We start from the raw sequence: 14002 nt of genomic DNA, 5'->3' as shown, positions 1-14002 counted from the left end.
TTTGGGGTTGGTTATACAAAGCAAGAAAGAAGAAAGAGGAAGAAGAAAGAGAAAGAAGAAAGAGAAAGAATATAGGCTAAGCCTCTAGGAGTTCTACAGCATCACATTATATAACATCTTCTTTCCCAGGCCACCGTCTCCAAGTTCCTCACTCCTATAACGCTCTAACGCTGTCGGTTGCATTTCTGATGTAGTACAAATGTCAATACAGGTCCTCCAAGGTTGATAGTATACCAGTGGAGCCATAGCTTGTCCAATGAAGTGTATGATTTGTATTGGCGATGATAATTGCTGTGTTGTAAGTGGCCGGCGTGAATCGTCCGCAAGGTACCTGGCTGGCGCTGTTGACTTTCACGGTCCTCAATTGACGACATTGGTTTTGAAAATCGGTATTAGAGGAACTGTGATTGGGCTTTGGTTAGTTTCTTGATTTCCTGGCTGTTCATTTGTAGACTAGAAGTGCATGTATGGGTTAGACCTGGGATATAGAACTGGGATTGGATGAGTGGCATACTTCGATCTCGAGATCCTCCACTTGAAATAACATAAACAAGTTGAATCTTCAATTACAATTCTTCTACCCAACAAGACTTTGATATTAATTCATTCACACAGATATATAACCTCCGACATGACCTCCAACCGACTCCAATTTCAATCGGCGTTCGGCTCAAAGGGCGGGCCGATAACCTGCCCAAATCACCGATCGAAGAATGATACAGCATTAACCTCGAACCTATAAAGAGCACCAAAGACTACAGAAAACAGAAATAAGAATTCTCACATTAAACATCCAAATACAACAAAAACCAACTACCCAAAATGACCGACCTCCTAGGAACATACACCAAACCCCTAGCCTACCTCGGCCTCTTCACCCTGGGAAAAACAGTCTTCTCCCTAACTCGTCAAGCAACAACCTACCTCCTCCCAAGTACCCTCCAACGCTACAACTCCACAAAAACAAACTGGGCCCTCGTCACCGGCGCAACAGACGGAATAGGTTTCGGCTTCGGTCAGGAGCTCTGCGCCCGCGGGTTCAATGTTATCCTACACGGCCGAAACGCAGAGAAACTCGACCGTCGTCGTCACGAATTACAGACGCTGTTCCCTGATGTCTGTGTCGCTGTCCTTGTGCGCGATGCCCAGGATTTGACGGCCGATATTGATGACGTCGATGTCGAGGTCCGCGATATTATTCGTCGCTGTAAGAACACTGCTGGGTCGGATTCCCAGGCCGATACTGGCAGGTTGACGGTTCTTGTTAATAATGTTGGTGGTGAGACCAGACCTTCCACGCTCCTCAAAGAGTATACCTTCGAGGATGTGCAGGCGACGGTCTCGCGGAATGCGACCTTTGCCATTCAGATTACGCGTGTCCTCGCCGCACAGCTGGAAGAGAATGCGCCTGGTCTCGTGATGAATGTTTCTTCTCTTGCGGCGTTTGGATTGCCGTATATCAGTATTTATAGCTCGACCAAGGGATTTGTTGATTCTTTTACGAAGTCGCTACGTGCGGAGTTTGCTGCTGAAGGGAAGAAGGTTGAGGTTATAGGGCTGCGGGTTGCGGAAGTCAGAACCCCTGGGTACGATGTCAAAAGTAACTTGTTTATTCCTGAGGCGAGAGCGCTGGCTGCTGCTGGTTTGGATCGCGTTGGCTGTGGGCAGGAGATTGTATGGGCCTATTTCTGGCATTGGTTGCAGGGCTTGTCGTTTGAGTATTTACCGCGCTGGATGTTGATGAAGATTTCTTCGATGAAGCTGAAGGCAATCAGAGCAGATCTAGACGCCAAGGCGAAGAGCAGCTGAAATGGCTACTGATTTATCTGTTTCTAGCTCTCTACTCACTCATAATAAACACAATTCACATGATATGATGATACAGGGGAAAAAAAGATATTTGCAATTAGAAATGACAGAATTACAGTCTATAGAATGTCTAGAACCCAGCCGGGGCCTTCTCACGATCGTCTGGGCCGTGGGGCCCTGCGCCAAGGTTCGCTGTGCACTCGAGTTGCCAATCCTTGGGCGTAAACTTATCGACAATCTCCTTGAAGGCATCCAAGGTGCAGAATGTCTCATCGCCAGGCAGGTGGTTCTCAGGCTTAGCAGCACAACCGGGGATAAGGACCGGTTGGTCATTGTAGCGAATACGGACATAGTGCTTCTGGAGAGACTCGCGAGCGCCTTCGGGGAGGGATTCGAGAGGTGCGCGTGCAGTATCGGAGGTGGTGGGTTGCTTCGGTGTGGACTTACCGAACAGCTGGGAGAGGACGCTAGGCTTCTTGGATGCGACGGGTGGGTTGGAGAACTCCTCGAGCATGACGCCAGCGTCGGAACCGGAGCGGGGCGCTTGGGAGAAGAGCTCAACTGCAATAGAGGAAGTAAATGGAGGCCAGGACTGGTTCTGGAATCCACCAACACTGGACAGGATCGCTGCCAAAGTGGTGTCGTGGCAGCCGCTCATAGCAAACTTGATAGCTTTGCCGGTCTCTGGGTTTCCTGACCCCGACGCAGCAGTCTCACTGCGCCAACCACCCTCCACCGCGGTGCTGACCATGCGGTCAACCACGTCACCCATGAGAGCACCAATGCCCAGCTTACGATACTCGCTGCTCTCACCGTAGCCAGCAAACCACTCCTCGACCGCAATACGGTCCAAGACAGCACGACCCTTCTTGTCATAGAACTCGGATGGGAGCTTAGTGCCTGGGCCATGGGCATCGGTTGCGTTGATGGTGTCCATGATTCCAGAAAGACGAGGATGGGCATCGACGGCAACCTTGGGGGATTCTTCGGGCATATGCTTTGACCAGAGGCTGTTCAAATATGCCATTTGTTCAGAGTCGTTCCCTGCATTGAAATCATTAGCCGTAACCCTTATCTGCATGTCCCACTGATAAGCCCATACATCGTGCAGCGGCGCGGTCGGCAAAAAGCCGCGACAGCTGTCGGAATCGTCTACAATTCCCCTCGTTGGGGAATAGTGTCTCTTCATTAACCTGGCGGGCCACAATCACCGGCGGTGGGAAGTCAAGCGTGCGCGCGCTAGCCGGGTACATGCCCCAAAAAGGCTTCCTGGAGCGACTCCAGAGCGCGGGGGATCGATGTAGCGCGGAGATACATATCCTCAGAATCGCTCTTGATTTGGGGCATGAACCCGAGCTGGTCAACGTATAGATGGCGCAGTCGTTGTCCGAGCGCATACGTCGTCTCACGACCCTTATCTGTGAGCTCGCCATGCAAGCTTCAAATGACATGATTTAGCTCCTGTTCCACGTGCCTATCAGAGCTCCACGGCAACTTACCACATCGCCTCGACTGGTCCTCCCGGTGCTGTTGCGATCACCGACTGGTCATTACTCCCGAATGACTCCATTTTCCGGCGCCATTGGAACCCGTTCCATTCCGAGAGGTCTTTGCTGCTCGATGCCATCTGCACCATACGTCTTGCGACGCCACAATACGGCCAGTCTTGCCAAGGGAAAATGTTAGCATATTATCGGCCGATATCGATATCAGAAGATTAGCCTACATGGACTTAGGCCTGTCTTTGGGAGGTGTTAGCGGAAACCGTCGGAGAGCGGGTTTTAAAACGAATGGGGGGTTGTCAATTGCAGCATACATTTGTGAATCGCGATGATACGGGTGTACGTTCACCTAGGAACAATTAGAAATGCTCTCAGGGGTAGGATTGTAAATCAATCTCTCACCATGACGAAGGAACTGTAGTGGTTAGCTATATTGCATCTTGGTGTGGGGACTAGAACGCATACCACTTGCACGAGTTGCAGCTTCAGAGCTGCCGGGTACAGTCGAGCGAGCTCATCCTGTGTATAGGGATCACGGGGAATAAGAGTGGTCATCTCGAATCAATTGAGAGATATCCAGAGATATCTAGGAATCTATAAAAATGGAATTGAGTCAAGGGGAACAAACGGTCCCCAACGGGGGCGGTGAGGGGAGTGGATTTGTTGGGGTAAAGCCGATAAGCCGGTTGTGTCGACATTGAATTACTTACTTTCTATACTACTAGTTATACTATTTACTATTTAAATAGACTAGGTGCAGTAGGTGCAGTAGGAGCGGGGATTTGTTCTCTTTATACTCATCAACATCTAAAATAACACGGGGAAAAGCTAGGAAAAACTAGCAACCTCCAAGTAGAATGGGAGATATATGGTCTCCCGCACCTCGGCATGTTCGCCAAAGGGTACCGACCTCAGACTAGTATGCTCTGAGAAGGGAAAAGCTCTTCCAAGCTATGCATATTTGACATGGTATAATATATACAATTAGGAACACTCCTCGTAGTCACTCGTCTCCCATCCCTCCTCGCTTTCACTGGCACTCCAGATAGATCGACTGGGCGCCGTCTGGACATCGCTAGTCTCAACTGCTGCTGCCGCAACTGCCGCAGCCGTAGCAGTAGCCATTTGCTTAGCCCACTTCTTATTATTCTTTGCCTTGCGAGCATTCTCCTCTTGCTGACGCGTCTGTTTCAGGCGCTCGGTTTCCTCGTTCGCCGCTCGCTCCAAGAGCTCGATGAGCTTCTCCAATGCTGGTGCATATGCTTGCGCAAGGGCGAAGTCCCCGACCTTGATACGCATGTAGTCCATCGCTCCCGCGACGGGGCCAGTATAAACGCCGAGCCTTTGTCGAGATGTCGTCGTGATGTCGTCGGACAGTAGGACATCAGCGGGGCCCGCTGATTCATCTTGAGGGTCATCGAATGGAATATCCGCATCTGCGGGCTCCTTTGCAGCTGCGTCCCCGTTGAATTCCAATTTGCGTGGGTTCCGATTGTCTACAAAGGCTACCTTCTGGTAGCGCTGGCTGAAATGTGTGAGCAGGACAGCGCGCGCTTGCATGCGGCGGCCGACTTCAATTGCCTCGGAGGAGGTCGAGTGCCGCTTGGCCCTAGCCGATCCGACCATGTCGGGTTGGAAGGTGGCCTCGTGGATGAGCACGGTCGAATTCTGTCCAATGATGGCAAATTTGTCCGATGGCCTGCAGTCGCCAGAGTAGGAAACCTTGAATCCATTTGAGAAGACAAGGGACACAGCGAGCGAACCCTTGCAGTGTTTGACGCGGCAAGTGAGTAGGTCTGCAAGACCAGTGGCAGACTTGAGAAGAGGAGTGAGGGGGGAAGATTCGTCCGTGAAGGTAACAGTATGACGACGATGGCTAGATGGCTGGTGTGTGAACGAGGTGGTGATTTTAGGCCCATTTACTTCGGGATGGGCGGAAAGGGTAAGCAGTTTGTCAAATCCGAAGTCCTCGACCTGTGAATATTCTTCCAACCAGGAAATCATCGCATATTCAGACACAACAGCCAGGCGCTTCTCCTGGAGGATCTTGGCCATATTGGCTTCAGGTCTAGCAGAAGAGCCAGATCCATTCTGGAAGTTCTCCGTGTGCCAGGCCTTGATCACAGAGACCGTTCCTAGGTGATGATCAGCGTGCAAATGACTGATCCAGATCATTCGCAGGTTTCGAAGCACTTCACGAAGTTCTTCAGGCTCAAAAACTCGCTTCAGTTGACCAAGGGTATTCTCGCCACAATCAAGCAAGTAGTAGCCATACCCAGGCACCTTCAGCAGTGTGGCAGAGACATTTCGGTATTTCGATGGAACAGAGGAACCAGTACCCAGCGCGATGATCTCTGCATCTGCTCCAGGCCATTGTGTTCGATGCTCGTGCAACTTTTTCTGAAATATAGGCTTAGCGACGCGGCTGCGAATGACTTCCATCCGTTTCTGGACAGAACGCGGGATGTTATCCAATGCATTCGACGGGTTGAAGCGGGTCATCACTTCGTCGCTGTTGAACCCGAAATTGGGCTCCATGTTGATGATGAATCCAGGTTCAAGAGGCTGCAGTGGACAATTCTGGCGAGCAGCTATCGCAGATTCCGAATTGGCGTTAGGGGTGCCGGGTTGGGGGAGGGACACATTGTCGTGAACAGGAACCGCATAGCTATCGGCTTTCAGACGGGCAAGTCGAACAGTTGAGCTAGCGGAACTGGTGAACGCCAGGTAGTTCGGGCAGTGGTCTGGGCTCGACACAGTGTGCTTGCAGTGGGACATGCTGACAACGAATTCCTGGAATTTAGGATGCTCGGCCACACCTGGTCCAAGAATCCAGATAAACGCTTGCAACTCGGTCGTTACAGCTGGTGACTTCCATTCGGCCCGACTAACCAAGTCCTCAACATACTCGGAGGATGGCACTTCCATGATAGCAGTGCCTTTTCCGGCTCGGGTCGGTCCCAGAACCATTTCTGGGGTAATAGTCTTCCCATCCAGAGACTCAACGCTCTGGCCCTTCGTCAAATTTGAGTACTTAGCGCCCTTCTCGACTTTCAATTCTTGCGCCTTCTTCGGGTCAAACTTTCCGCGGATATCATGGTTCCGCACGATATAGCAGACTGCCTCCCTTGAGGGAGAAGTGGCCGGGAGACTCTCGACGGTCGCACCGGGCCAGGGCTTTCGAACAAGCACCTTGATATCTGGAAGCGCCTCTGGGCCGCCTGGCACCGGACCCTTGTATTGCTCAAGGTCTTTGGTTTCCGGGTTGCGAATGAATATAGCGGCCGGCATCTTGACTTGGGCCAATGGGGTTTCATGGAGGGCGTCCATCTTCCATGTTGAGTTGAACATGTCCTGCACAATGGACTGCGTCACGAGCAGGTTCTTGGTACGCTGGTCCATATGATCTTCGGGCTGTTCAGATTCCTGGAACTCATCCAAGCTCCGCTTTCGTGGACTCTGTGACCGCGGCTGCGTAAATTGAGAATGAGCCGATGAGTGAGGTCTGAGAGGTAAGGCCCAGACTTTGATGTTAGAGTCTGACCATGAGGGCTTCTCAAAGGGATCCTTGGCACCGATAGACATTTGCTTGGCCAGTGTCTCCGAGCCATATTCATTCAAATACACCGGCATGCCCTTCCGGAAAACAAACCGCCGAGCCGTAGCTAGTGTATGTGTAAGGTTCGCAGGACCGTGAATCGTCAAGTTACCTCTCTGCGATATCCCCTCGCCTTCCTGCTCCTTGGGTTCACGGGGCTTGGGCTGTTTGCCTTCTTCGGTCTCCCTTTGCGCCCTGCGGGCAGCCTTCTTCTGATTTTCCTCCTCGACGGCTGCCATAGAGGTTGACACCGTATCAGCAAGGGTCAAAACAATCCCAATCAACCCGCCCGTGTTGGCCCATTCCGTCCGTCCAGTGACAAAGACATCGGTGAGAAGAGAAAGCTTAACCCCGCGCTCTGTGCATGCGCGCTGTGTGCCTTCCGATAGCTGACCAAAAAGGTATCGCTTGTCTGGGAAGTTGAGGCAAACGGACGTGCCGGGGGTATCGGCCGTTGGGGTCGAGATGACCTGGTAGAAGAATTTCATTGGGGCAGCTCCTACTACAGGTACAGGCCGTGAAGGGAGTTTGAGTATGGATGGTTCACAAATCAAGTAGTCGTCGCTATTGGGCCGTCGTTTGCTCGAGAGCGGAAGAAAGTATGCGTTTGGTTTGATTGTAGGTTGTCTGATTCGAAGTGGCAAGGGTTGTTTCTCTTGGGATTTCTTTTGGTCTGCTAGTTTCGACAATGATTTAGGATACTTGAATCTCCTACTCAGTTTTGAGTCAACGGGGTTTTGTGAGTCACGGTTTATAGCGCTGCGATACGATCGTAGGGTGAATGGCGAAATCAAGATTCGAGGGAACGCGCTCCAGGCGACTGCGCGAGTGGTTGCGGTTGACAAGGCACCGCGCACGCAAGAGGAAGCCAACTTGTCTAGAAGGAGGGGTTATTAAAGGGTAAACAGATCATAAAAGGCCCCCAAGTGTAGTAATGTCAAGGAGTAGGAAATTGGTGGATCTCCCACGTTAATAGAAGAAAAAAATATCACAGTTGATTTTTGCGGCAGAAAATCCATTTTGGACCGCCATGGAGTGATTCTTTTTCGAATAAATACCACAATAGATAGCTATGGTGTCTTTAAAATGCAAATGTTCATTTCATATATGTCTGGACTATTCAAATAAATTCCCCAAAGTCACTGAAGTTCAACAAATTTATATGTTTTGCTCATACTCAACGCATGATGGATGTACACGAGGAAATGCAGTGCATTACTATAGCATCCTTTTGATAAATTAGCAAGCATTCTATTTGGCTAAACTACATCCAGGGTACAGGCTATGCAGTAAAATAAGACAATCATTTGGCCATAAATATCAAGGGTTGGGCTTTTACTCCACGGATCCTTCAGATACGCCACTAAAGCTCCAAAATTCCAGAAGGTCCTTCGTGGGAGATACACGATATAGTAAGAGACAGGCGCCTTGAAACTCCCCGGGACATTTGGAAAAAACAAAAGAAAAAAGAAACACCCCCCCATGATTCGCAAAATACGGCAGGTTTGTGTATAGTCACAAGGCGGTGACAATGGCAATAGCGAAGAAAAAAGAGGAATCACATATACAAAGAAAAGGAAGCCGAAAGGGCAAGACGCTAATGGGGAATCACTGAAGGTGGGATGTCACAGCTGAGACACGTTCAAATGCAGCGTCAATGCTGTTGCAGAGGGCGATGAAAGTTCTCTTGGCCGAATCGCTAACTTCAGAGTTGTCAACAACGAGAGTGAACTGAGCAGTCTTCTCGGTCGAGACACCTTCAAAGGTGATGTCGGTGGCGGGGGCAGGGGAATCGACAAAGAGAGCAAAGGCAGGATCAGACTCATCAATCTCGACATCGGGGTTGGCAACACCAATGTCAAACTGACTGGATGAGTCGCTAACAGGACGGTCGACAACAGGGGCCTCATTCTTGGAGCTCTCGGGAATGCTGAAGGAAGAGGATTTTCCGGACAGAACTTCAGCATCAAGGGCAGGGCCCTCAGGAACCTCCATGACAGCAAAGACGGGGGTGTTGCCGTAGTTCATGTCGATTCCTGAGTTCCAGCCGGCATTGTTCATACCCATGCTGGAGGGGTCCATACCCTGATTGGGTACCATAACCATATTGGCCTGGGGGTTTTGCTGCATCTGGAACTCTTGGCCACGGTTGGCGTTCGTGTCCTTGGGCATAGCCTGCATGTTGGGTTGGGGTGCAGCCTGCTGGGTTTGTTGCTGCTGAGGTTGCTGTTGAGATTGCTGCTGAGGTTGCTGCTGGGGTTGAGCGGGCATAGTGTCACCCATATCGTTGAGGAAGTTGGAGAAGTGAGGAGATCCCAGAAGCATGCGGGCCAAGTCGTTCAGGCGGGCATTTTCTTCGTAAAGAGCGCGGTTCTGGAGGCGAGCTTCATGGGCCTCGTTGGTTCTAGCAGCCACCTCGCTTTCGAGCTGACCAATATATTCTAGTGAGAAGCGTTAGCAAAATGGACTTTACATATGTATTCAGGTGTTCAGAGAGTCATACCCTTGCGGCGAGATCGGAAAGCGCGAGCGGAAACCTTGTTTCGTAACTGGCGACGCTCTTTGCTGCTGAGCTTCTTGCCCTCCTCACTAGCGAGAAGGCGCTCATCCTCATCCATATCGGCCTCGTCCTTCCGGGCCTTGGCCATCTGCGGCATACCGTTGGAGGGACTAGGGGAGCCCTCGCCATTGGCCATGGCGTTCTGTCGCATCTGCTGAAGTAGACGAGAGATACGCTCCTCAACCACGGGGTCAGGGTTGCGGGGACCGCGGGCCTGGGGCATAGCATCGGGTACTTGATCCGGACGCTGCTGTATCTGAGGGCGGACCATCTCACTTTGCTTTTGTTGCTGGGCCTTGGCCATCGCAGCCTGCTGCTGATGCATGCCGGGGTACATGCGACCGACCTGTGTAGACGGACCAGCCTGAGCCAGCTCATGGCCGCCGAGGGCGTTGGGATCGACATATTGACTCTTGTTCCCAGGGTTTGTCGGGTAGAAGTAGGGCGAGGGGTTCATGTTTTCGGGATCAATCTCCATCTCCGACGGGTTCCGGCCCGGTGCGGTGTTGAAATCGAATTGGGCATCCTCGCGCTTCAAGTGATGACCAGCATACATCTCGGCGTTCACGGGAAATCCTTGACCATTGTTGAAGCCCATCGGGACCTGGCTGTAGGACATGGACAAGGCACCGGGTGGGAGACCTGTTTGCTGTCTGTGTTCATCATACTGGTGGCTTGGGGCCTGGAATGCCAGGGGAGACTGGCCACTTGAGGCAAAGCTGGCACTGCGGGCGTCACTGGCACTGAACTCGGTGCTTGCGACCGACGGTTGGCTGACCATAACCTTTGAGCGGGAGGGATCGGATGTGTAGGTGAGTTGATCGAAGTTGATGAACGAGTCGAGATCCTGGTCATAGTTGGCAACCGGTTGCATCGGATGTTCTGCGAGAGTCGCCATAGTGATCTGGATAAGGCTGTCCCTCGACTGTGTACGGAGTAGGGATAGGGTAAATGGGGTAAGTTTCGTGAGATATAGCGTGAGATAGGGATGCGGTGGGGGTATAAATGTGATAGATTTGAAGAGATAAAAAAAAAGAGGGAAAATATGAGGATAAAAAGGATTCGAAAAACGAAGGTCTAATAGAATATGGATTTGGGATCTAGATGGATAATGAAATTGGATGGTGGAAATGGGGAAAGGGACAAAGTGTTCCGGAATAGCAACAGGGGCTTGCGCGTCCTTTCTGAGTCAGCGGGGGCCTGAGGAATGTAGTCCCGTGATTGGTTGGACTTTACTCGACGAGAATTTGTTTACCATACCGTATCCAGGGAATGTTTTCATCATTTTCAGATCTATATGTTGTACTCCAGATGTCCATACCAAATTGATACATACCTCATTTACTCTCTAGTAGTGATAAATCAATTACTTGAAAACTATACTATTTATTTGAAAGTCTACGACCGATAGTCTATTAGATATTCAATAGTTACGGTACTCCCCTATTAATACTCTTTTCCCAGTCAAAACATTAGACGTGGGCCAATCTTAGGGCATGAACCATCTGATCCCATTGGCCCTTGGGGAAAACTTTCCAGGGCGACTTGGGGGGTTCCACGGGTACTGCAACCGTATGGTATTGTAATTGTACCTTTTTTGTCTCTTTCATGACCTAAGTGGCTGTGCCATGGATGTCTCTCTCTGTTTATCGAAGATTGCCCGCTTTGGTAAATTTTGCATTCCTGTTGGTTTCAAGGTTGGACTGACTACAAACCACCTGAAGGTACGCGAGAAGATCATCGATGGATTTAAGACCTGAAGGTTCAACCTTCAAGAAAATAACCTACCAACCTTGTTCGGAATAGAAGTGACTATCACCGCGGCTAGCGGCTTTCGGGGCTGAGCCAATTATTTCGAGTGGCTTCGGCCCTACAACATACAACATAGGCAGTGGGTTCTCGTAAACAGTTTTCTTTCTGCACTCCGTACTTTCTGCAAACAATATAAGTTGACTCCCTGATCCATAATAATACTTATAATATACATAAACATATGCCAAACAGATTGTGATCCGGGGTGCATTTCCCTTGTTTCATACAAACTAGGATGTACGTACGCCAGCGTCTCGCCAGACCCCCTGTACCGGGCAAACCACGGCAAACCAGTCAGAGAAGTAGATTCGGGAGTAGCTCCGGTGTGAGAATTGCAATAAGATTTTCTAAGGTTGCAAGCGATCCTAAAGGAAAACGACTGAGAGCCATTCAGGCTCGGTAGACTTCCGTACACGTGATTAGGACTTATATTCCTAATCAAGTTAGTTAGTCCGTTCCAAGGTTTCTATCAAAGGCTAAATCTCGATCTCCGAGGTCCTTCATCCGAGGCCGCATTATCGAGTGCAATACTTCGTATGTTGTAGATATAGATGGATTCCAATCTTGGCACTTTAGAACCTTCCTTTCTATAGACTTGCCTATTTTGATTGCCCCTGATCCTTAACAAGGCGAAGCACCATGGTAGACAGGGCAGACACGGTGGAGTAACTTATTGCCCCTTTTCGTTCCCCCACCGAAGAACCAACTTTCCCCTGAGTCTCGACTCTTCTACAGCCCGCTTTTCTTTTTGGAGGCCAGTGATCAGCTCGATGGTAGGGCTGAACCATTGATCCCTGTCCTGGCCGTGTCCAGTGACCGCGTGCAAAAAGGCTGAGTTAAGTTCTGCGCCTCAGTGCCACAACAACCGCACTAACAGTGGCTTTTTGCTTCTTCAAAATAGACACTAAAAGAAAACTTCAGGTGCGGCAGTTCACTAATGTTGATACCTAAACGATAATAACTGACTTTGAGTTGAACTAGTCTTCCCCGGTCTTCTATCTTGAATCTGGAAGCACATCCACGTGTCGCTAGAGAATTTTACTCTTCATGTCGCTGGCATTTGGGCGAGAGAACGTTGATAACATAGTCTTCATCTTCTAGAACCAGGCCTCGAGAGTCTAGATGCCGACATCATCCAAGGTGCATGAGGGATCAACCAGAATATACGGAGTAGACGATATCATATTATTTGTCGAGACTCTAAATGCCTAAGCTGTTTGCCAAATGCATGATTGTATTGCGTCCTTTCTCGAATTTAACCTGGAAAATAAGCACTACATATTGTCGTATACTAGCTATAAACCACCCTTTTAATTTGTTTTGCATGGAATTCCACTTTTTTCTTATTGATTTCCTGTGGTGCAGAGAGATACTGTTCTCTCGATATATATTTAGTTTGGGTGAATTAACCACAACGCACAGAATCCAAGAACTCTATGGATATTTTTTACACACGTAGAGGTAAGACCTCTCTCATAATTTACTGAATAATCTAGGTAGCCGATTTCTTCTACCGCTTCTTGGCTTTCCATTTCCGTCTTAGTGCTCAGTCCTTGCCACTTTTTGCTCACTGAGTAGCCTGATCTTAGGACCGGGCGGTGTGACAAATGGCACTATATTGCTTCCGATCTCCACTCCGCCTGTTACTGACCCAGTCTTCTCATTCACCCAGTCTGCCATTTGACACACATTCAGCTGAAATGGCGAGCACGGAAGCATCCCCTGAAGGGTCTTCTGGAAACACGACAGATTTTGGTGACTTCGTGAAGGATGAAGACGAGGAAGCCGATCTCGAAGAGATTGCTGAGCCATGGCATAGATACCGCATAGAGGATAATCAATATGCCCTCTATCCTATTCGCCTTGGGGAAGTGCTCAACGAAAGGTACCTAGTTGAACATAAACTTGGCTTTGGTGGTGGCTCAACTGTCTGGATGGCATTTGACCTACAAGACAAGAGAGACGTGGCCCTTAAAGTCATGGCCCTAGGGAAATGGAGCGACAACGAAATTCGAATCCAGGATGAGATTATCAAGAGGGTACGGGATACTTCTCGCCTGATTATCTATACCGCGACTTTCTTTCTACCCCGAGATGATAAAAGCCACCATAGGGTCTTGGTATTCCCTATGAAAGGGCCGGCTATCTGCACTCTTGGCTTACAGAGGATTCCTATGGCCTCTCGTATGTCCGCCGCTCGGCAATTACTAGCGACTGTGGCAAGTTTACATGAAGCTGGGATCATATATCGCGGTAAGTCGACGTTCACTTCTTTCTGTTGTGGATACCTGATTCCTTAGGCCGTGATGTTAGGCTGGCCACCTACATAAGTAGCTCTCTGGAGATCTGAAGGAATTAACCTTTCTTCTCTCTTTCTCTCTCTCTCTCTCTCTCTCTCTCTCTCTGGCACCTAATAGCTTCCTCACTTTTCATCTCTTCTATACTAAGAAAATGCTAACGTTATATATTTAAATGCAAGGAACTGTATGTGGGGAATGACTCCTATCGATGGTCTAAGCAGAAGCGCCAAATATGAGTTACTCGGCCGGCCAATAAAGGAGACAATACCTTTTGTCGATCTTTGGAAAAAGGGCGAGCTCGTGGCCCCTATAAATGTTCCTGACGACCTTCGTACAGACGAATTCTATCTCTGCGATTTTGGTTTAGCAAAGAAAATTGACGACCTCGAAACTTAACGCGGCTACCCACCTATGCATTATT

General features: G+C 49.6%; 5 protein-coding genes across 5 annotated transcripts; 2 read left to right on the top strand and 3 right to left on the bottom strand.

Moving 5' to 3' along the window:
* Positions 1–822: 822 nt before the first annotated feature.
* Positions 823–1809, top strand: N7516_009571 (putative short chain dehydrogenase/reductase; the record flags this gene model as incomplete). The annotated part of the gene is made up of 1 exon (XM_057222290.1): positions 823–1809. The coding sequence occupies one exon, from the start codon at positions 823–825 to the stop codon at positions 1807–1809; it is 987 nt and encodes a 328-aa protein (XP_057069511.1).
* Positions 1810–1939: 130 nt separating this feature from the next.
* Positions 1940–3866, bottom strand: N7516_009570 (putative acid phosphatase; the record flags this gene model as incomplete). The annotated part of the gene is made up of 8 exons (XM_057222289.1): positions 1940–2853; positions 2912–3078; positions 3125–3247; positions 3309–3474; positions 3536–3551; positions 3626–3660; positions 3714–3726; positions 3777–3866. 8 exons carry the CDS (start codon positions 3864–3866, stop codon positions 1940–1942), a joined length of 1524 nt encoding a protein of 507 aa, XP_057069510.1.
* A 429-nt stretch (positions 3867–4295) lies between these two features.
* On the bottom strand, positions 4296–7397 carry N7516_009569 (ribonuclease Z; the record flags this gene model as incomplete). Its single annotated transcript, XM_057222288.1, has 1 exon — positions 4296–7397. One exon carries the CDS (start codon positions 7395–7397, stop codon positions 4296–4298), a length of 3102 nt encoding a protein of 1033 aa, XP_057069509.1.
* Positions 7398–8517: 1120 nt separating this feature from the next.
* Positions 8518–10367, bottom strand: N7516_009568 (bZIP transcription factor; the record flags this gene model as incomplete). Its single annotated transcript, XM_057222287.1, has 2 exons — positions 8518–9350; positions 9413–10367. 2 exons carry the CDS (start codon positions 10365–10367, stop codon positions 8518–8520), a joined length of 1788 nt encoding a protein of 595 aa, XP_057069508.1.
* A 2614-nt stretch (positions 10368–12981) lies between these two features.
* N7516_009567 (uncharacterized protein) lies at positions 12982–13977 on the top strand (the record flags this gene model as incomplete). Its single annotated transcript, XM_057222286.1, has 2 exons — positions 12982–13504; positions 13730–13977. The coding sequence occupies 2 exons, from the start codon at positions 12982–12984 to the stop codon at positions 13975–13977; spliced, it is 771 nt and encodes a 256-aa protein (XP_057069507.1).
* Positions 13978–14002: the final 25 nt, after the last annotated feature.

Source organism: Penicillium verrucosum (assembly GCF_028828655.1).
Source record: "Penicillium verrucosum strain IBT 35672 chromosome Unknown utg000004l_segment0_segment0, whole genome shotgun sequence".
In the NCBI taxonomy this organism is placed as follows: domain Eukaryota; kingdom Fungi; phylum Ascomycota; class Eurotiomycetes; order Eurotiales; family Aspergillaceae; genus Penicillium; species Penicillium verrucosum.
The sequence above is the reverse complement of the archived record's forward strand: the minus strand, read 5'-3'. Positions and strand labels throughout refer to the sequence as shown.